The sequence below is a fragment of the Cinclus cinclus genome, chromosome 14 (assembly GCF_963662255.1).
Source record: "Cinclus cinclus chromosome 14, bCinCin1.1, whole genome shotgun sequence".
In the NCBI taxonomy this organism is placed as follows: Eukaryota; Metazoa; Chordata; class Aves; order Passeriformes; family Cinclidae; genus Cinclus; species Cinclus cinclus.
In genome coordinates, this window is record NC_085059.1 from 17,704,935 (window position 1) to 17,728,450 (window position 23,516).

Consider the following 23,516-nt stretch of genomic DNA (forward strand, 5'->3'; position numbering starts at 1 on the left):
GGAACAATGAGGAGGTGGCTGCAGGGAAGTGGCAGCTGACCTGGGATTGACTCCATTCGTGGCTGCCTGGCAGGACAAAGTCAATCAGGCAACTTCACTGCTATGGCTGGGAAAGTCTCCTTCAGGAGAAAATCTTCCAAAGGTGGGAAAAAAACACCAAAATTCAATAGATTCTTATCTGCAATGAGACATTATTTATAGCTCAATGCACAGTTAAAATAGAACGAATAATCATGTTCAGCTATGAAAGCAAATTGCTTTGAGGTTATATAAACCAGGGGAATAGTTGAACACGTTTTCAAACCAACAGTCATCTAGCAGCACTCACATCACCAGAATAGCACACAGCAGGGGGACTGTGGCTGTGTCCCTCGGATTTCAGCCAGCCCCATGACCCACCAAGGAGTGTCACTGCCAAGAGAGGCTGAGAGGCACAAGTAAGATATTTTAACTGACTGACAGGCAGGGCTGGGGAAAGTGATCTGGAGTGGTTGGGATGAGCACTTGCTGCACGTTGAGCAGCAGAGAGGAAAGTAAAGGCTTCGAGGAGGATGGTTTGATCCCTGGACAGCTGCATTGCAGTTTGTTTACAGAGGGATAACCATCCCGAACGTGACTGCAGCACAAAATCTGTGGCCAGGCTGGCTGAGGAGCCAGGTTATTGTCTCACATGAAGCACAGGGATCATCTCTTCACAGTGAGCTGCCAAGTCTCATTAATTTATCATGGGGACATGCCTTCAGTGCTCACTCCCCTCAGTTCTGTTATGTAAGATTGACAGATGTGTCTATAGATCACAAAGTGTTCTTGACAAGAGGGTAATTAACCTTCAGTGTTTACATCTCCTTCCTCCTGGTAGGTAACACACAATTTGGGGATTTGGGCAGGTCTGGCTGCAACTGAGATACAGTTTCCTTTCACGCTCTTGATCAGAGTCCAGAAGGAGTGACTTTCCTAAGCTCTACATGGAGCAATAGCTAACCAAGAGAGAATTTCCCTGGATAAATGGCCCAAGCCTTGGACTCAGGGCTTTAGGACCAGCACCAGGTCTGCAATCATCCATAAGTCTGTAACTCCACAGCCCTTTTGTTCCGGGTCTGGGATTTGCTTCACGTGAGCCCAAACAGGGTGAGCTGAAGCTCTGCCAACTTGGGGGAAACAGGGGTGAAGAATATACACAGACAGTGACATGTAGCAGAGGAATTGTTGTAAAGGGGGAGTTAAGTTTCATAAACATTTCAAGGGTGTGTCCCGTTGCACAAATCCCATATGGGAGGAAGCAACCAGGTGTGCCGCTGTTACCTGCAGGCATCACTCTGCCCCAAGAAAAATTAGGGGATCACATCCTCATGCAAACCATTTTTTCCATGTGAAACCAATGGTTGAGGTGATGCAGAACAGAAGCAAGCAGAGCACCAAACAAAAAACATGCTTCCAGGTCTCACCTTCTCAACCAACAAACCAGCAAAAATGCCTATGAGGAACAACTTTTGGAAAAGGCAAGTGAAGGTGCTTGCTTTCCTGTATGGGATTAAAACCCTGGAACCCCTGGGATAATGGGATGAATGAGGGCTTGCTTTTTAAGAATGATCTTGTAAATAAAGCAGCGACAAGAGAGAGGTGCAATAGGTTAAGGATGAAAATTCATTGCTCTTCCTGGAGGGAGCAGCAGGGAGGAGAGGATGAGAGGCAGGATATATCATGGTGCTGTAGCCTGAACACTTGTCTGGGAGAGGCTGAACTGAATGGAAAGAATTTCTATAGCTGAAGGGCTGTTAGCATCATAACCACTGAACACATCTTCATTATTAACATCAAAAGAAAGGGCAACAATTTCATTTATTCTGCAGAGCTGAGCTTTAATGAGACCACTGGCTGATTCTTTGCATCTGGACATGGGTGAAGCACAGCTGGTGCTGACCAACAGAAAGGAACATGATGCCAAATTACAGGATTTTACCATTTTACAGTAAAACTGAGGTAGACAGCAGGAATTTTACCCTCTGCGAACAATTGCAGTAGCAAAGTAACCCAATAAGTTTACTTAGCAAGTTACACATGCATGACAACTGCTATATTGTAAGTGATCATAGGGCCCCTACATCCCCTGATTTGGGCACTGCCTCCATTTGCAGTCTGACAAAACATTCTTATCTCAGGAGAACTGAATGCACAGATCTCTGAAAAGGCTTTGTGCGCCTCCTTTCCTGGTGAATTGAAACGGGTTATTCTGCACTTTCCTGCTGCTGTCAGGGGAGGTTGTTTGTGAATGCTTCCATAGCAAAGAAATATTTCTCCTACTTGTCTCATATTTTGCATCATTTTGCCATCTTTCTCTTCCTACTTTGGAATGCAGCCTGTGGAGAGCAGCAATATTAGAAAGCTTGTGTTAAATCACTGCCAAATAAAATGTCAACAGAAGGTATATGCATCACTTACGTCCAATCCCGCGCTGCCTGCTCAGCATCCGGCTGACACTGCTTGGGATGCTGCCACAGAGAGCAATGGGAGTTCAGGCTGCTTCTTCCTTTACCTTCCTTCTTAGTCACTGGGATGACTGCTATTCCCAGGGCCCTGAGTGCCCCACGTTCTCTGAGGAAGGGAAAGTCTGCCATTAGAGACTCACTATGACCATTTTCCCAAAGGGGCACAAGTGCTGGGAACGTACATAAAACTCCCAAATGATGCAAGTGAAGGAGAGTTCATCCGAGTTAACCACCAACAATGAAGTGGTTTTACTGTCTCTGACTATTATAAACCTATCAGTCAACAAACTTCTGCCATCTGAATGTGCTGCATCATTTAAATTTCCACTCTGGATACTTTCTTCAGCTATTTTCTTTCTCTGCTAAATCTTCATGATTTACCCCCAAGCACAAACAGCAAGTGGAGAGGGAGAAAAGGAGGATAAATTGGAAAAGCACAGAGAAAGGCCAGGGGCTAGGGAACTGTCACTCAGAAAGCATGTTCTTTCCATGGGAATGACACTTTATAGGCACAGATCCCACATTCACTGGTGTAAGTGGAACCATCTGTGCCACAGAGCTGCTCCAGCACTTGGTCAGGGGGCCCTGACTGGCCATCCCCAGCAATGGCCCTGGGGCCATTAATGCCCAGCTTTAAAGGGAACAGTGAGAAGGAGCTCAAAGCAATACATCCAAACATCCCTCGTCCTTCAGGGGGCTTGAGCAAAATTAATGTTTTACTTCTATGCATGAAAAATAGGCAGGAAGCAGCACAATGTATGAACACTCATCCTTTGCAGTTTCATGTTATGTTTAAGATCATGGGGCCTCACCTCAGCTGGTGAAAATCTAGAAACCCTCCTGGGCTGTGTGGATGTCTGCCAGCTGGACACAGGCTCCTTCCACTGCTGCTCTCTGCTTTTTGCCTCTCTACTCGTTGATCCGTGGAGAGCACGCAACCAGAGCCCAGGGCATGGCAAAGAATCAAACAAAACTGTATCAAACATTAAATTACAGCAAGAGAATGAACATGTCTGAGTGTGAACATATTGATGGATGAAACGGGTGCATACCAGGGCTATATATTTCTTTAAACACAGAGGTCCAAGGAAATTTTTTAAGTTCCCAAACTATTTTCTTTGTCAGCCATCAGATAAGTAGGATGGTGCAATTGATACAATGAGTTTGAATAATTATTTCTGGATTTCTTTTTTTTTTTTTTTTTGAGGAACATATGGTTATAAAAATGCTTTAAAAATAATTTAAATATTCTTCTGAAATGAATATTTAAAAATCAGTGGGATGAGCTTTGTCACTCTCCAGCATCCCTCAAGAGAGTGACAGAGTGTCTGAGCCCATCCACATGCCTCACTAACAAATGCAGCATATGAAAAAATAGCTAAACCAAGACAAATTATCAGCAGACAATTTTGAAAGGCACAGATTTTTAGATAACAGGTTTGAATGAAGTTTAGGTACAGCCACACTCAAGGAAAAGTTGTGAGGTTTGTTTTTTCAAGTTGCAGATGTGTGAGTGCTGATAAAAGGTGAAAAAAAATTCCCAGCTCAACATGAAAAGACTAAGTACTGTTTTCTACATTCCACTTATCAATCAAAATTTAAATGATTCGCCTCGTTCTTCCCCCTCTTTGTGTTGCAAGAAAAATGACTGTAGACTCAGAAAACATTGATAACGCTATAAAGATAAGTCAGACAAACAAGGAAAGAGAGAGGACGTTTATATTTTAAAAACTCTGCCTCTGTGATTCGTTCTGGTACATTTACAGGTCACAAATCCTGAGGCTGCATCATCATCTGTGAAAGACGCCAAAGTTGGTCCAGCCTTGGCAGCTCCATCCCTGCTCCCCAGAGCTGAGGGCTGTGGCTGCCAGGCAGTGTCTGGAGTGGCACCAGCTGCATCTCAGCACTGTTTTGAGATACCTCATGCTGCAGCCATAGCAGGCACCACAAAGCCATTTTTCTCCTTCACTTCATCCTTCACTGAAGGCTGCTTCTATTCATGGCAAGAGTGCAAAAGTAAGAGTCCACCACAGCAGGACTAAGTTCGTGCTTGCATCTGATCATTTCAGTCCTTCTTTCCAGGTTAAAAACCAAGCTTTTCCAGCATGACCGTGGAATGGTTTTTGAGACAAACCTGACGCTTTTGAAGCTGCTCAGGCAGCTCAAGGTGAGTAAGAAAGCCTCAGGGCTCTGCAGCATCATACACCTGAGCAGGGATGCAGCAGCAGGCTGAGCAGCACTAAAGCATCTGTCACCCACACAGAGATGCTACTGTTTGCAGTTTGGCAAGCAGTGAGCTCATAAGGTGATTTGGGACTTCTTGACTGTGGAGGATAGACCAGATGCATTCCAGTGGTCCCTTCCAGCTTTATTCTGTCATCTCTTGCCGTTTCCCACAACAGTAACATCCATCCACCCATCCATCCCTCCAGACATTCCTCTGTCCGTGCCCAAGCTGGCACTCAGCTCAGTCCACTGTGCCTTGAAACCACCCGTCAAGTCTCTTAGTGGCACCTGATACCTGGTATTGTTCTACCTCTCTCCTAAGCCACAAAAATTCAATGCTCCCTTTTGAATGTGCTTGTCTTTGCCTGATCATTGCCTCCTCATCATAGAATTGTTTAGGTTGGAAAAGACCTTTAAGATCATCGAGTCCAAACATTACCACTGCTAAGGCCACCACTGAACCGTGTCCTGAAGCACCATATCTATACATCCTTTAAATCTCTCTAGGGTCAGTGACTCAACTGAGCAGCCTCTTCCAGTGCTTGACAACCTTTTCCATGAATAAATTTTTCCTAACATCTGATCTAAAGCTCCCCTGATGCAACTCGAGGCCATTTCCAATACAAAGCAGAAAGAAATCATCTGAGTAACACACACTCAGTAAGTAACCGTGGAACAGCAGGAAAACAACTCCAAGGCACAGAAAACCACACTGTCCCTGAGAAGGCTGCCCTATTTTTTATAGTTATATTGCTTCATAAAACACCCCCTAAGCCTGGGGGATATTTAAAATCCAATGTCAGGCTTTTCCCCATTTCCTGGCCCAGTTTTAGTGATTTATTCCATTATGTACTTCAACATGAAACCTACTGGTGAGTCCTGCATGGAAACCTCTGTCCTGTAATCCCTCTGGCTGCTTCCTTGGATGGCTCTGACTTAATCTCAACTTTGTGCCTCCTTGAATTCTTGTTTGCCTTTGGTGTCACCAGACAATGAGCTCCACAGAAGAGGCTTTGGCTGTGCCAAGATAATGCCATTGGAGTTGGCTCTTGACAGCTTTACTGCAAAGGCTTGCAAAAGCCAGCAGTCAGAGCACAGTCCAAATGAAAGGCTGCCAAAGTCCACAAGGAAAAAAATTATTCAGGTCTTATCCCTAAGGATAACCAAGTAACACTTAAACAAGAGTAAAACAGCATGTTCTGCAAAAACACCTGAGCAGAAAATGGCAAAAAGGTTATATAAACCAAAAGAACATTTACTTTAGGACACAGACCCAAGAAAAGTACAATAAGCCATTGTTAGTTACAAATCATCCTGAAAATGGACACTAATGGCACAGAGGTACTATGGCCTCATTCCCTGGTACAATACCCCCAATACCTCCAAGTCAAGAGCATTTGCCTTCAGCTTATTCTTCTAGCCTAACAATTCAAAGAGTGACTTTCCAAACTGATCCAAATAATTGGGGTATTCTCTGGTGAGCTACAATGGGACATTGAATCAGGGAGGCTCTAGCTGTAGTCCAGAAGAATCCCTGAAATATTAGACTTGCAATAGCTTTGGTGACCTCGTGTGGAGGCAGTGGCAGTGGTATAGCCAACAGATGAAGGGCAGCCCCAAATCCCCCTGCCTCCCCACCATCCATACAGACTACCAAAATGACAGTAATTGTATCACCAGGTCCTGAGCAGCTTGGCCTCAAAAAAGTAGGCAAAATGACTGTCAGGCAGATTTTTTTTTCCTATGACGTTATATATTTAGTTAAAACTGGTCACAAGTGAACATCTACATTTTTTCCTTCCTGAATGACTTTAGACAGCAGCTCAGTGATGCACCAGGGCTGTCCCCCACCTCAGGGGTGACAAATTCTGGACAAATTCAGTGGAGGCAGGCTGTGATCCTCTTTCCTGGCAGCAGCTGCTGTCTCTGCCATGGGACAGGCTCCACAGGCAGTGGGAGTGAGGACAGGGCACCTCATTCCCAGGCAGCCAATTTTCCTTTCTAGTCCAAGTAAAAAGTGTTCTCCTTGAGAGAAAATCACCACCTGCATCCTTGGCATTTCCCCATGGAGGAGGAGGAGCATGCTCTGGAGGTAAATGTCTCCTTGCACTGACTGTAAAGAGGGACTCTGTGGTCAGGTCATACAGTGATGTCATGGTTTGAGAAGATTAACACTGACAAGAAGAGTCTGAGGAGTAAGGAAACGACTCAAGAGCTCCAAGGGGAGCCCAGGCCCTCATCAGAGCAAGGATGGCACTGACACACAGCCAGAAAATTTTATCCACATTAGGTGGTATTGGAGAACATCAACTGAAAAATAGACATCCACCACACAAAGTATTGTGACAGGGAAGAGATGGGGCAAAAGGGAAGAGATGGGGCTTTGAGACAGAGGAATGTTGCCAAGTCAGTTTATTGAACAAGTGTTTCAGGAGCTAAGGAAACAAGGCAGACTGAAGGGATGTTACTAGGGAAGGTCAGCCCATGGGAAGTCACATGGAAAGGAGTTTGTCTTCCTGGGCTGAAGTCCAGCAGACTTAGCATTCAGCCAAGCTCATGATGTTGAGAGTTGCCCTGCTTTCCCTGGTGAGAAAAGGAGAGAGGAGAATTAGATGTGGCTGATGCCCCTCTCCTCATTTCATTGGCCCAAGCATTGGCTTAGGGTTGTCTCGAGATAAAGAACAGTCTCAAAAACCCAAATACCCCCTTTCATTATCCTCATTTAAGGAAAGATGATTGGTTCCATTCATTTGGTACAATCCAGTTAATTCAGTGAAGTAAATTTCCACACACCCTTGTGAGCTTGTGGAACAAATTGAGTGCTGCTGAAAGTCAATAAAATACTTTGAAAGCTAACAAACAGGAGGCCAAGTACAGATGACAGAAGTGGGCCCCCCTCATTTTCCTTTACAATGTAAAAACCCTAGAAATGTCCAGTATATGCCACAAGCAGTCAGAAAAAAAGACATGATGAGACAGCCCTGCATTCACAGCAGGTACAGGAATTGATCATGAAAGGAAAGGTTTCACTCCTATACGTACAGGTAGGCGTTGCAGAAAGTACATCTGTTGCTGTAAGTTTGGCCATTAGAGGCACAGTGGGGCATGTATTCCATGGTGCAGATAGGAGAGACTTCTTTGAAGTCCTTGCAAAGGGCCTGCACACAGAAGGTAGATATTGAGTCCCTCTTCCTGAGAGCAAACTGTGACCCCCCCCTCCCAGCACAAGGAATGACACCCCACTGAGAAATAAAACTGTAACATCATCATAACCAACTCCTCCAGATGGCAGATGTGATCTTGTGCTGTTTCTGCTCACTGCCACGTCTCTTCCTGTTTTATCACAGAGCAGTGGGATGGATATTGGCTGTTTTATGAGCAGTGTGAAATTCCCAAGGGATCTCCTCAGGTGTGCACACCACCACCTCCTGATTTGTAGCCCAGAGCAGAAGACAGTCCCCCATGAGTGTAACAGGCACTGAACTTCACTCTTTACTCCCATCCTTTTCCACTCACCCTTGTAATATCCTCTTCACAGGGTCCGTTCTTTCTCTTGCCAAGGTTGGTCCGATGCTCCCTGGAGGAAGGAGAGATTGTTATTAGCCACAACCTTCCTTGTTACAGCCAGAGAGCAAGAACAAACCTCATTCCCACAGAGTCAGAGAGATTTCCAGATCACCCAGCACTAACAAAAACGTGGCCCTTACAGACCAGACCCTGTTCCCATCTGGTGCCCCCTCCATGGGGTTGAACACCTGTCAAACACCAAGCAAGGCAAGCAGGAACACGGGGGCAGACAGGCAGAATCCCTTCAGCACCAGGTTTCAGAGAGTGCATATCACTCCCACAGAGCCAAACTGTGATTCCCTCAGGGAGGAAGAGGAGCACTCACAGGTTGTGGGCACACAGGGTGCACTCGCTGGCGTAGGTGACGCCGTCGGTGCCGCACACGGGGTCGTAGATCATGGTGCAAGCCATCAAGTCTCTGCCATCCTTCAGCGTGGTCCTGCGGTACTGGCTGCAGTTCAGCTGGGGAAAACAAGGACAGCAAAGGCTCTGCCACGGGCTCTGCTCCCTGCAGGGAAGCCCCAGCACATCCCCCCTACTTATCTGCCTAAATCTGCCTATGCCGGACCCTAAAAGGATCTGCCAGATGACAAATTGTGGTTATATATTAACTTGTTCTTCATGGAAAACTAGCAATTTCCTTTCACAGCCTTCCCTGGAGAAGACTGGATCAAGGCTGGAAGGTAGGCATTACTCACTGAGCTCTGCATTTATCACGATGCCCCTATGCCTTACTGAACCCACCAAGGTATTACAAAAGGCAGCTCAGAAATAATCTGTAAATCAAAATGGCACAATTTATGCACTTCCTGCAAGGGGCCTGACTGTGACCAAGGTGTTTTTCATGGACCACAAGAATGGAGGGGAGATGTGCTGACAGGTCTTTTGTTGCAATGGGGCAGTTCTGAGTGCTGAGAGCTGCCAGCAGGACTGACAGCAGTGGAAGCTGATTTACGTCAGCTGAGGAGCTGGCCTTGTGTTTTAGCACTCCCAGCTTCTCCAGTGTGAACTCTTCTTTCCTGATTTATGTATCTCACCCGGCCTGAGCACAGAGCGTACTCAAGAAACAAAAGAATGACATTTCATAGTTTGTTTGTATAGAAATGAAATATCTGACTCGGGATGTTGACTCTTTCAAACACATGTTAATGAGGTGGCTTTGTTCTTCTATTCCCCAGTGAGAGTAAATGGTTTAAAACTGGACAAATATAGTTAATCTAGCATTTTTACATGATTCATATTGGTGTATATTAGAGTACATTTCATTTACCAAAAAAGAAAAAAAAAAAAAAAAAGAAGAAGAAACAAAAAACAGAGGTGAATTTGAATCCCTGATACCTTAGGCATCAGCATTCAAAACACAGGCAATTTTCTAATCTTTGCAGACCATCCTTTTGTAAAACACAAGCACTGAGAAATCACTGGGTTCCCTGGGCCCTTTACCTCCCCTGCCTATATTGCCAAAACATTCTGCTAATTTCCTGCAGCAGCTATGACAGAGTGCTGTGTGAAAAGGATTCTCTGTGTAAAGCCTTAAATCATTTATCATCTACCTGTCTCACAACTCAGTCCTCACCTGTCCTCTCCCCTTTCTTTCCCTGACTGTGTGCAGGAAGTGCACAATGTTCCTGCTGATGGGAGGGTGACATTCACCCACAGAAGGAAGGGCAGCACAAGTGTGACCCCCATGGAGGCTACACCACCCAAACCACCCAGCATTGGCTCAGGTTGTGCAATTGGCACCTGTTCAAACTCTTCCTTCAGCTTTCACTTACCTGGGCAACTTCTTCAACACACCTTCCATCATGCTTCTTGGCAACCTGGGTTCCATATTCACTGGAAGAGAAAGAAGAGTTAAATATGCTCAACAAATAACTCATTGGGGCTCTCGGGGGGCAGGCTGGGGGTGACCTGCAGGGCTCACATGTTATGGGCACACAGGGCGCAGTCGTTGCTGTAGGTGACACCGTCTGTGCCGCAGATCTCGCGCAGGATGAAGGGACAGGCTCCGATGGCCTCTCCGGATTTGGCACTGCTCAGGTACGTGCTGCAGTCAACCTGGGCAGATAAAACAGCAATGCCGTGTCCCATCTGCAGTCTGCACCACTCTGAGCCTCTAGATTTTAGAGGTCCTTGTCAGGGGAAAATCAGAGTGGCTATAAAGCTTAGATTTGCATTCGAAATTAATTATGTGGTTGTAGTTCGGTGTTTTCTGGTAGCAGAGGGAACAGCTGGTAAAAGAGATTATTTTCCTAGAGTAGAACATACACAAGTTTTGAATCCAGCATTCATAAAATCATAAAGATTGGAAAAGCCCTCTAAAATCATCAAGCCCAACCATTAGCCCAGATCCCCCATGTTCACCACCAAACCACAGGTCCTTTCAACAACTCCAAGGAGTAGTGATTCCACCAACTCTCTGGGCAGTCTATTCCAATTACTGACAAGACTTTCACTGAAGATTTTTTAATTTTTTGCTAATTTATAAACTAAACATCCCCTAACTCAGCCTGAGGAATCTGATTTAAAGTGCTTGATATTGAGTGCAGCTTGACATAGTTTACTATATCCAAGATTTTGTTTCAGCATTTCCAAGCACAGCAAGAACTGCTTTGCCAGCTTCTGTTGCAAAAACATGTACAATATATAGAATGTAATGGCTTACATATTTGAGGACCAATAGATAAATGCCTATTGGAAATCACTCTACATTAGCTAAGCATCACTGACACTTCACTGTCATTTTGCACAGTCTCCCCAATGCAGTTTCTCTTATTATCCATATTTCCCATGTGGTCCAAGAACAAATTAAAGCAAAGACCACATTTTAACAACGTGCCTTTTCTACAGAAAATACATTGCAGTCCCTCAGGATGCATGAAATTATTTTTGGTGTTTCAGAGCTGCTCTGCATAAGCAGAATAAATGTGTTGAGATATTATCAGCACATATTGTTACTGTGCAGGATAATAAAGCTATTTCTGTACGGATACCTGAGAGCAGATTTGTCCTGGCTGACCAGAGTACAAGGATTTTTTTAACCTGCCTGTCTAGTGCAATGGAAATCCTAGCACTGAATAAATACACAGACATCTAACACAGCTTTCTGCCTCCTCTCCTGCTGTGCTAAAATGGGCTGCATGGTTCTTGAGCCACTGCTGCTGATTTCTGTGCAGAGATTGGCAGTACTGGGACATTCTGTTTCTGAAGTCCCAGCCTGTCCCTGTCCTCTCTTTCCCTTCTGTACAGCTGTGAGCAGCTGAGGAGAAGCACAGCAGCAGCATGAGCCTTGTGCATCACCCTCCACCCATCCCTGGGTTCTCTGAGCCCAGCCAAGGTCTTCCTGGAGACTGCAGAGAGAGTCGATGGTGTTTATTTAACAGCTAAAAAACACTTACAGGAGTGCTTTCCTCCTTGCATCTTCCATCGTGGCTCTTCTTAACATCAGACCCGTGTTGTCTGAAAAGGAGAGGTTGGGGTCAGCATGCTCACCACCTGAGCCCTGGAACACCCAGGTGCCACAGAAAGCAGACCAAACCCATAACTAATATACATGATAAAGGAGGCCCCTGATTGCTCGATGAACCAGCTCCTCCCTGTCATTAGAAAGTGTAATTCTAAGTGGCAACAGACCAGTCAGGTCTCCAAATTATGTGCTATATAACTGCTCCATTCACTCTTTCTTCTGCCCAAATACCACAGCCACATCCACTCTTTCCCCTGCCCAAATATTACAGCCCTCACAGAGTGCTCAAGGTTGAGAGCTGTCTCCCACACTCTCCCAAGGAGCAAAAGGAGCACCAGGGAACAAAATCCAGGTGACAAGGGCTTCAGGAGGTTGAAAGAGGAACACAGATTTATTAGTACCAAAAGAAAAGCCATCTGGAGCTCTAACCTTGGCTGGCCACTCCAAAAGAGAGTCCTGGGTACAATACTTACACGTTGTGGGCACAGATGCTGCAGTCATTGTCATAAGTGAACCCATCTGTGCCACACACTGGGCGCAGGATCCTGGGGCACCGGACCAGGTCTTTCCCACCCTTCACCTTCCTGGCTGGAAATTTACTGCAGTCAAGCTACAAAAAAAAAAAAAAAAAAAAAAAAAAAAAAAAAAAAAAGCAGCAGCATCAAACCTGAGGAAGACCTCGCTCTCCAATTAAAAAAAAAGAAAAAGATTCCATCATATCCTCCTTCCATGTCTCTAATGCTGGGATGCTGAGACACCACCAGTGCTACAACTCAGTTCTTACTAAACCAGGCTGAGTCAGCTCTGCCTAAACCCTCTCACACAGGGGGAACTGCACAGCACTACAGTGTGTGAGGTGCCAAATCCCTGGCTTAAACGCCTTGGTCAGTCCCAATTACAAGATATTTCAGAAAAGAACAACAAAAAAAAAATTAAAACATGGCCCCTTTTTAACTGCGCAATGGAAGAACTTGAACTTTGCATTTGAAGGGCACCATCAAAGGAAGATAAAAGCCCAAACTGAACAACTTCCACATTTGTGTGTCAGCATGTCCTACACAGCAGCTGATACATTCCGATCAAAACTTCAGGTGTACTCCACATTTCAGAATTTGCCTCCACCCCAAAGGCTTTGTAGGTGTGAATTCATCACGAGAACTCTGTGCATAGCTTTCATGGAGAGGAGAGACACCTGCCTCAAGGACAGGTGGGATTTATCGGCATCCTCAACACAAGGAGATGACAAGACTCAATAGACAAGTGGAGAGAGCCAGGCTCCAGGCCAGCTCACTTTCAGAGTAGATGTCACCTCAGGGAACCTTTCAGATGATGCAGCTAAGAGCAGCAAGCCTCATATTGGACACTTACCTCAGCAGTCTTCTCTCTGCATTGTCCACTGTGCCTTTTGCCAACATGGGTCCTTCGTTCCCTGCAAGAGGGAAACAAGAAAGTAAAGGTTCAACCTCTTGGTCAAAGTCATGTGCAAAATGTAGCAAAACCATGGCTTCAAACTCTTTAAAAAGTGTTCAGAATTGCTACCTTACTCATTACCAAGCTCATCCTATTTTCTTATAATGTGCAATTTAAAGCAATATTCTGAATTGTTTCTTCCTCTGCCCACAGACTAATGCAAGGAGATGCCTTGTGACTCTGAGCACAGAGAAGGCACCAGAAAGAAACTCAGGGCAAACCCAAAACCATCCAATTTCTTGACAAAATAGACAGGAGCAGAAATGCAGCAGGACAGTTCTCAAGACTGAAGGAGCACTCTGGGCACGGCACTCACGCGTTGTGGGCGCAGATCGCGCACTCGTTGTCGTAGGTGGTGCCATCTGTGCCACAGACTGGATTCAGGTCCCTTGGACAGGATACCAATGTTTTTCCATCCTTGGTGGTTTGTGTTCGGTACCTGGTGCAGTCAACCTGGCAAAATACGGACAAGTCTCTCTGGAGGAGCCCGTGCTATGCAAGAAAAGTTGATTCAAAACCTTTTTGTTCTGTATCTCAGCTTCAAATGTTTCTGTGACGGGACAAAGCCCTGTTGCACTGAAGCTAAATTTCCAATCAGAAATTATACTTCTAGTATACTTCTATTATCCTAGTTCTCCAGGAGTCATCATAGTCAGACTATCATGGAGAAGAGATCCTTCAGGCACAAGAACATGTACAACATTTTTGGCCTAGTCTCATTAAAAAAAAAAAAATCTTGAATTTGGTAATAAACTTTTTTCAAGAGCTGTAAATCTGAATAATACTGTTTTGGTTTTTGTGTTGGTTTTCTCCACACTTTTCTGGCTCTGTGATTACTTCTTACTTCAGAGTCCTGGTAGTTCAGTACAGGATTTGAAAGGATAGGAAGGAATGGTTATCTATTTGCTGGAGAATGGACTTCCTACATCCCAGAATTTTAGTGCTGAAATACAGAAACTTCTCATTCTGAGGCATCAGACAAAGATACAATAAACTATACTCTATAAATATTTATGGTTAGTGCTCTTATGAGTCTCACTACATCTGTGAATACAATCAGCATGGGAGTTTTGAATCCCTGCTGCTGAGGGTGGAAACACTTGTGATCTCCAGAGAGAAAACTGCCAATCTGCACAGCATGTTGGCAAGAGAAATTTTCTGCCTCTCCCCCTTCTCTTGAGGACACAAGTCAGCTCCTCATCCCATATCCATCTCCTTCCTCTTTCCTCAGTTTGGTATGGTGATCATGGGGTGACCTTCTCTCTGGAGCAGGGAAACTGCCAAATCCAGTCCCAATACGCAGAAAAGCAAACAATGGACAGGGACCCTTGAACATCTCATCCTATGGACCTCTTGCAGCTTCCTAGCAAAATCTGTGGGGTCTTCAGGATTTTAATAGCAGCCCTAAGAGATGGATTTTTGACTTCTATTGCACTTACAGCAACAGACTCCTTGCAGGGCCCTTCATGTATTTTGGTAATGTTGGTGTCATGCTCTCTGAAAGGAAGAAAAGCTTCGGTTAGGGAGCATTGAGAATAACTTTCCCCATGACACTGCAGGCACTGGGACAACAAAGCAGGGTCCACCCTCCTCGTGGGACATTACAACTGCCCGAATTCTCTGAATGTGCCCTGCAGATGGCAGCTGCTAATGCACAGTATTCCCATCTCCCGTGGGAATTAAGTGTTAGGAGTAATTAGGTGTTACAAGCAACACTTTGATCTGCTCATGTCTCCGCTCTGGTTCTTTTTGTTGTTCCCTTCATGAGTACAGACAAAAAAATGGGGAAGATAACTCAAGCTGGCTGAATAATCACAAGAAGCCAACAGCAAGGAGACCTACAGGAGACACCCGCCTTAAAACTGGTATTTTATACAGAAGTGCTTCTGAGAGCCTCAGCTTGCTGATTATCCAGAAGGACATTCCATGCACAAGACTTACGCATTGTAGGCACAGATCCCACAGTCATTGTCATAAGTGAAGCTATCTGAGCCACAGACTGGTTTCATTATCCTTGGGCATGCTACCATGACGTGATCATCTACTACAGCTCTACGGTAATTACTGCAATCAACCTGTAAAAATAGCAGGAATAGAGGGGAAAAAAAACCAACACTTTTTTGATATAAAGACATAACACTCTTACACAGTCTTCTCACTCTTCCTCACTTTTGGAGACAAATCCAACATCAAACCAATTTTACCATCAAAAGTACAAACCAGAAATTCCGTGAGAATTCTCTCCCAATGAAAAAAAAAAAAAAGGACATTAAGAAGGACTGTAATTTGGGGTTTGTGAGGTCCTTCATAGGATCCTGCTGGTGTCAAGATCCAGCCTTTAACCAATGTATTATTTTTATTTTATTCCCAATTAGACAGGTTTGAAGTCTGAAGTAAAAAATAATAGAGACATAGTATCAGATAACCTATAAAAGCCCTATCAGCTTTGGTAATCACCAGATTTTATTTTGGGCTGTGCAGACCAGCTGTGCACATTCTGTCCCTCTTCTGCATGGTGTTTGAGTTGTCCCCATCACAGACATTGTCTTACCACGATAGGTTTGGGGTCGCATTCTCCGTCGTGTTCCTTCTCCACGCTGGCTCCATGCTCCCTGGAAGAAAGCAGACCTGTGTCAAGGATCAAGGAACAGCATTACCTCAAGGCTGGTGGCGTTGTCACCCAGCTGCAAAGGCACATGCTCCTCATCCCTGGGGAACAAAGCTACAACCCCTGCCTGGAGCCCTCTGCAGGGTTCCCAGCAAGACTCACGTGTTGTAGAGGCAGATTCCACAGTCATTGCTGTACGTGTTGCCATCGGTGCCACACACTGGTGTCAAGTCCCTTGGGCAAGCGACCCAGGACCTCCCATCCTTGGTAATGCCACTGGAGTACTGACTGCAATCAAGCTGTGGAAGCAGCCCAGAATCAATCCCAGTTTTGGCTCCCTCATGGAATGACCCCCCTCCCCCCTAGCATCCTCCCACCAGCACCGTGCTTGCAGCTGCTTCTGGGAGGCAAATCAGAGGCATTACTGGGAATCTGCTCAGGCAGTCAGGAGAAGAGACTCTTCCCTGCAGAAGTTTCTGATTATACACTTCTGCCGGGGTCCAGGGAGGCAGGATGGCTGTGGGTGGGACAGTGCCTAATGAAGGCAGTGGTAATTGGGAGCCCCTCGGCTCCACAGCAGATCCTTCCAGATCGTGCTGCACTCTGGAGAGTTCTGAGAGGCTTGTAGCTGCGTGGGAGGAACCTGCAGACAAATCCGTGGCTCAGGCCCTGCTGGTTTTTTCTCTGCAATATAGGTATAGGAATTTCTGCAAGCAATTCTTTGCGCCTTGCTGTATGGAAGCAATTATCAGAGTCACAGTGTTTGATGTTTTCGAGCGTGTCACTCTAAGACAGTTTTCCTCACGAGGAGACAAACTACTGCCTTTGGCTGGGAGTAACTAAATTATGTCTAAGAGTTAATATAATAAAAGTGCACAATTACTTCTTGTTTTTTCACTTTATTTAATGAACCGAAAATTTTGCAAAAAAAATGGGGAGCTTTTACTTTCTCATGAAATTGGAAATGTTGTTCAACCATGCACTGGGAAATATTATTTTAATAGCAAGCATTTCATTAGATTTAACCCATGAGCTCATTGGGTAGCGACATGCAGTTTCTACTTTACCAGAAGCCTGAAGAGAACATAATACTTAGATCTGTAGCTCACCTGAACTCCAAAGGCAGTGCCTGCAAGAAAAAAGTGGAGAGAGGAAAAAAAAAAAAACCCAAAATTACTAACATAAAGAGAACACATATGTAACTATATTCATGAAATGAGTTAATTCAGTGATTAGTCAACACTAAGTTAGTTTAAGAAAATGTGGAATTTTACATTATTCCAGTAAACAGCCATGGGATGTATTAAAAGTTACTAAATAAAGTTTCATTGCATTTCTGAGGTGGGGGTGGAATAAACCTTCTATATAAATATAAACCTTGTACATAAATATAAACATATATATATATATAATGTTACAGGTAAGTGATACAGGTACCTTCAATTCTATACTCTTGGATTTTAACCTCTTCTAAGAGACTTTCATGTTTGATTTTCAAAAGTTTGGACATGCATGTTTAAGGTAATTACTACCACTAGCGCTGTCCATCTCCAAATACATCATTCCCAGTTACCAGGAGTAGCACAGTAAACTTCCAATGCAATCCCAGAGGTTAAAGTTTGCATTTATATTGCTCACATGGGTTATAAGGCCATTTTTTTTGCCAAGTTGTATTTTGCCTTTATACACAAGACTGCCATGTGCAAGCCCCTACCCTGCACTGCAACTGTTCCTACAAACCAAGAAGGTAACACCTCTATGATGTTTGCTGAAACCTCAGTCTTGAAACCTAATTTCTCTGCTGTGCTCTCTCAGGAAAGCCATTTCTTCTTGCAACAAGGTTCTCCTCTATGTTGCAAGACTCAAAGGATTTGCCTGCAATGAAAACTCAGTTTTTACTCAGCCAGATTGATCTTTGCAGTACCCCAGTGAATACTCACCCAAGCAGCAGCAAAGGGCAAGAGCTGCCCTCACCAAAACTCCTGTCACCTTCATGGCAGCCAGGGACACCCTTCCAGTGCAGCCTGCCTGCTCTCTGTGCGGGAGAGGAAGACTGCAGGGAGGAGCAGGAATATATAGCACACCACGCTATCAAGTTGTCCCACCTCATTAGGTAATGCTCCCAGCCTGTCATCACCATTCAAAGCCAAAAACGTGTTTACCCAGCTCTGGATGTCTGGCTAATGATTGATACAAGTGTGTGTGCCAGGAAGGGGATTTTGTGTGGCTTGAGGTGAGTGGGGACCGTGCCAGGACCCCTGTGCTCCCGCACGCTCTGCCCAGCCCTGGGCTGCCCCTCGCAGCCCCAGCGTAGGCTCACATCTCCCCTGTGCCTACCTATGTGCAATTAGGACTTTCTCCTCATCTGTAATTTTCAACTGAGCTGCTAACTGAAGGCCAAACCCCCCGTTATTTAAGCTCAGAGTGTGATTTTGTGCTCTTCACCGCTGTATTTCGGCCCAAATTGAGCCCAGGTAGTTTCAGCCCAGAAGGTCACCCTGTGCTCTGCAGGAGGAATCCCGCGCCTCTCCTGTTTAAAAAACTCAGCAGTGTTCTGCTGCATGTGCCAACTTTCCCTGTAATACATCAAGGAACAAAAATACTAAGTTTGGTCCTAAAAATCCATTTTTTTGGCTGTTCACTGAAAACTCCCATGGCACCTCCTGCTCATCTGCTACCACTTCTCCCATGGCCAGTCCCTGACCCACCTTACTGAGCCTAAGTGACACCATCCCTCAGGGCTGCAGGCCAAATGCCTTTAATGTCTGCACAGACTAGATGTACTGTACTTCCTTTACCTAGGAAGTCAGCCAACTTTGCAAAGATTGGTATTATCCCACGCATGGTTTGCTTCCTGAAAATTCACTGTGTATGTTATCTCTTTACGCTTTATGGCTTTCGTTTTCTTCAAATATCTCCTTAAGGTTTGCCCACTGTTCAGGTAATGGAACTTAGATCAGCCCTGAACATTTTTTTGTCCTTTCTGTAGGGAGATTCTTGGCAATTCTTTGGATTAATCTCAATTCTAGACTTCTCACTTGGGATCCTAAATTCTCCAAATCTATCGCTAACTTTTCATTTTTCAACTTCTGTACTTGGTAATCAAAATCCTTGCTTGCAGATCTATTTTTGACATAATTTAAACAGAGCGAGCTTGTCTTGAATCATCACAGTTTTATTTTCTAAGAGAAGGACATTTCCAACATCTTTCTCACTTGAAAAGCAAATCCACAACAACACAATTTTAGGGATTACCTAGTGGAAGAATATTTGCTTTCATATCCAGGAGCTCTGCTAATATTAGTACTTCGCAGCATGCATCTGTAAAACTCAAGCTTCTCCAAATGCCAATTTTGATGTTTCCTGCTAAATGAGGAACATGAGAGATCATGTCCCTGTTCATATTCCTCATTTTCTTTCCTTGCCCCTGATGTTCTGCCCTGTGTTTCCTGACCTTTCCCTTATCTCATTTCCACCAAATGTCCAGGACTCCAGACCTTTGGATCAATACAGACCTTGGCTACAAGGACCCCTTCTCATCCCAATTACAATATCCATCTCCCAGGGTTTATTCCAGCCAAGGCCAGGATCCATTAATGCTTCCTGGCACTGGGAAATGATTCCTGACAACTTAATTGCCAGGCTCTGTAAAAGCTGTCACGGTCAAGCAAATTCCTGCCAATGTCCACAGTGATGACACCCGAACCATATCAGAAAGGAGATATTATTTGCAAACCAAATCTGCAGTTAAAGTGGATTGACTCAGTGTGTTCTGTCAAGAGCAAAGTGATTCTCTTCCAACCGAGCTATTAAATTTGGGAAGTAGTTTGCAATAGGAGACAGAATAAAGGGACAGAAGAGCAAACACCTGTCAAGGATCTAGAGAAGGAACTCAGATTTAGAAAACACTGCAGCTACAGCACATATCTGTGTCAGCCAAGGTACACAGAGCTCAGCTTTGGGCTCCTGCCCTGTTCATGAGGAAGATCCATGCTGTGACCCTACCAGCAAGCTGTCTGCTTCACAGAGACTGATTCAGCAAAGCTTTTCCCACCAGGACCTAGGAACTTTTCCCTCAGGACAGAGCCTTTCAGGAGCAGAGAGGCATGTGCAGCACATTCCACCCACACTGGACAGGGAGACCTTTGCTTGTGTTTACACCCTTGTGCTTGTGCAACTCCCACTTGCAAGTGATGCTGTGTTGACATCTACCTGTTTATTTTCCTTTGCTGCAAATCCCACCTGGCTGAGCAGCCCAGGACAGGAGCACTCCACCTCTTTCTTCTGCTGCCTCTCCAGGTTACCTCTGGTCCCAGCTGTGAATCACCTGCCTCCATCTCTGCAGAATCTCACTGACACAGGCCAAGAAAGGAAGCAATCCCTTTGCGGCAAGAAGGCAACAAAGCAAACTCATCTGTTTTTCAGAAATATATGCAGAAATTGTCCATGCTTTCCCACCCTCAAACCACAGGGGTGGTTACTACACCCAGCACTAAGCTGTTTCTATTGGGACCTTCTACATCAAGAATTTCTAATTTTTAAGCAGTTGCATCTTGTATTTTAGTGAACAAGTTGAGTGGAGTTACTCACACTTCATGCAGAGGAAAGCATTGGAAGTTTTTGTGTTGCAGTTCCAGAGGAAGAGCTGGGCAGCAGGAGAGATCGTGCAGCAGAATAGAGAAGAGAGATCCCAAGGAAATTGCCTGGAGAACAGCTCCCTGTAGCAGGGAGAGCCTTGCAGGGAAAGACAGATGTTCTAACATCTGCCAAACAGAGCCCTAAAGAGAGGAAAGAGAGAGGCTCATTCAGAAGTCCCCAGGGTGAAAGCAGATGGGCTATGGAGCAGAAATTGTGATAATCAAGACAAATAACATTGAAATCCCCAGGTACCCATACCAGAAGTTGTGTGGTGGGACTGAGCATCACAGGGATGTAGGGAGAGCCAGAAGGGCTTCTCTCCACAAACAGCATCAAGCTTTCCATGTCACAATTCACCAAGTTCTGAAAGGAACAAATGCCCCTAAACTGCAAAATTTCCAGCACTGTCTGCTGTGGCAGCCTGCAAAAGGGCAGAGCATGACATGGGGCCATGCCAGGGCTCTCCCTTGGGGTGACTGGAGAGGAGCAGGGAGCTGCTGGGCAGAGCTCCCAGGCTCCAAATGGACAGAGGACTGAAAAACACCCCCAGGAGTTCAAAGTCTGCTGAGGCATCTGCCAGAGTCAACAGTCTTCACTCTCTACCAAGAGCAGTACTTGTACGCCCTGAAAAGTTGCAGAAGTTCTTGGCACCTTCTATGAAAAAAAGAAGGAAAAAAAGTGCTAAGATAGTTAAGGTCCCTGCAGAGGGCATTTTAGGTCAAGACCCAATGGCATGGAGAGGCTGGAGACCAAAGTGTCAGTTCATAATGCCAGTTCTGCAAAACCTCAGGAACTGCTGTGAACCACACGGGGTCAGTGGTTATTGGCTAGCAACACCCTTAATAAAGGGTAATTTACAGCAAACTGAAGAGTCCCCTGGTACCTTTCCAGTTTCAGAGAGGACTGGCTTGGCCTTGTTACCATTTTAAAGGGCAACACAAAGGGCAACCAAGAGCAAACATAAAGGAAAAAGTGGCAAATCTCCTGCACTTCATGAGCCTTTGCTTCCTTCTCCCCTGGAGTAACAACACATGGCATCCCTCTGGAATTCTGCTGTGCCACCAGGGACATTTCTTACTGGCACAACCTGCAAGAGGGGGTTAAAAGCAAGAGCAGAGCCAGCAGACAGGCTGCTGGGAGCAGGATGGAGCCAGCCCTGCTGCTAACAGCAGCACAGGCAGCTTTGGCAAGTCCCTGTCCTGTGCCTCCTCGGCAGATGGGCTTGGAATCTGATTAACGATCCCTTATCACCAGCTGTGATTTTTGTGGATGGTAATTTCTGCTGGTAGCAGGAGAAATTTAGAAGGTGCTCAAATACTGACAGAAGAGGCTGCTGGAGCAGTCTTCATCAGTTTAGTGCTATTCAAGCATAGTTAATGAAGGTTTTAGGGGTCATTATTTGAAAACTTAAATACCTGAAATCACTACAAATCATAGTAGCTTTCAAGTGCACTGATTTTCATTTGCAAGGATTTATTTTAAGCCACAAATTGTGCACTGCTTTTATGAAACCATGTAGATGTCTCTGCATATGATGTTAGCTGGAATCAGTGAGTAGACATCATCAGAGAACATTTTCACTGTCTGACATTCATCACTCTCAGGCTGCATAAATAACATTCAAGAATGTACTTGTTTCATGTCGGCTCAAAGACAAAAATCTGCATCCCCAAAACAGCTAACCAGCCCCAAACTGGTGATTCTCACCATGCATGACTCTACTTAGTATGGGGATTTTCCATGTAGAAAGAGGCAGATAATTTGTTTCTAAATCATAGTATTTGCTCATGTTAAAGAACAAGTGTACAGATTATTAACAGCCACTTATGGCAGAGTCTGCTGATAATAAAATCAATTTTTATTATTATGAGCTGCAATAAAACACGATGCATGCGTAAGCATTTTGAGAGTTTAAAATCAATTCTCATTAACTGCAGCAGAAATAGAGGATTTGATAACTTAATTGAAAGAATTCTACGTCTTTTGTGGGAGCGAAATTAATTGGTATTAGGTAAAATCCTGTCAAAATCCGAAAGTCACTTCAACTTTATCTGCAAGAGAGAAGTGTTTACAGATCAGGTCACAGCTAAAATGGACTCAAACACTGCAAATGTTCATTCAAGGTCTTCTGGAAATGTCCTGCAATAAAGTTTATACAAATAAAGAACCTATTTGCTTTAAGTAACAGCTATAGAAGAGAGTACAGGAAGTACGTGCAAACCACAGCAGATTTCTATTAACTTACCATTAGTGTCTCCTGTTCTGCAAACCTCACCAGTCCCAGATCCACTGCCCCCAAAAAACAGGGAAACCCTTGGCTCAGTGGCCTGACTTCAGCTGAACACAGTTTCAGAATATAAATGAATCAGAATCATCTGTAGGCCAGTTTCATCTAAAACCAACACTTCTTAAAAAGCTTTAACCATTCCATACCTTGGAACTTCTCAGTTCTCCATCTGCCCCAAAGGAAGGATCCTTCTCTCCTTGCAGGAGATGGTTCCTGAGGCAGGCACTGACCTGAGCCTACAGGGAAGCTCGGGCCAAGGCAGAGGGTGACCCAGCAGCAGATGGTCCATGGGCCACCACAATGGCTGAGCTCCCTGCACTGCCCTGAGGGTGCCATCAGTGCTTCTGCCCTCTCACAGCAAGAAATACTGGACAAACTCACGGCTCTAGATCCCAGAGACCTTTCTGGGCTCAGCACATCTAACATGACCACTCAAACACATATCTACTTCCCATCATTGCTCCAAACTGTGCTCTGGATTTCCCAGCATCTCACATGAGAAGCCTGGAAGAGAGCACATCATCTGAACTGCCAGCTCAAGACATGGGGTGCTTTAAAACCGATTTTTCTCTGAAGATTTCCAAATGTAAACCAAACAAATCTCAAACAACCCTCTGAGGTAGGTAAGTATCATTTAATGTTTGTTTTACAGGCAGGAGAAAAGGGCTGAGAGGGCAGTGAAGTGATTGACCCAAGACTTCATAATGAGCCAGAGAGACCCTGACCCCTCCTCACAAAACCCCAGACCATACTCTTCCTCCTTGGGTC

At 44.9% G+C, this 23,516-nt stretch overlaps 1 protein-coding gene across 1 annotated transcript; it reads right to left on the reverse strand.

Annotated features, from left to right (window-relative positions):
- Positions 1-7,249: 7,249 nt before the first annotated feature.
- On the reverse strand, positions 7,250-20,601 carry LOC134049617 (ovoinhibitor-like). Its single transcript, XM_062502169.1, has 17 exons — positions 20,414-20,601; positions 17,764-17,858; positions 16,933-16,952; positions 15,986-16,122; positions 15,767-15,827; positions 15,157-15,290; positions 14,655-14,712; positions 13,532-13,668; positions 13,114-13,174; positions 12,219-12,355; positions 11,678-11,738; positions 10,204-10,337; positions 10,055-10,115; positions 8,605-8,741; positions 8,229-8,289; positions 7,755-7,870; positions 7,250-7,295 (listed from the first exon to the last, which is right to left on the reverse strand). Exons 1-17 carry the CDS (start codon positions 20,584-20,586, stop codon positions 7,250-7,252), a joined length of 1,629 nt encoding a protein of 542 aa, XP_062358153.1. The 5' UTR covers positions 20,587-20,601.
- Positions 20,602-23,516: the final 2,915 nt, after the last annotated feature.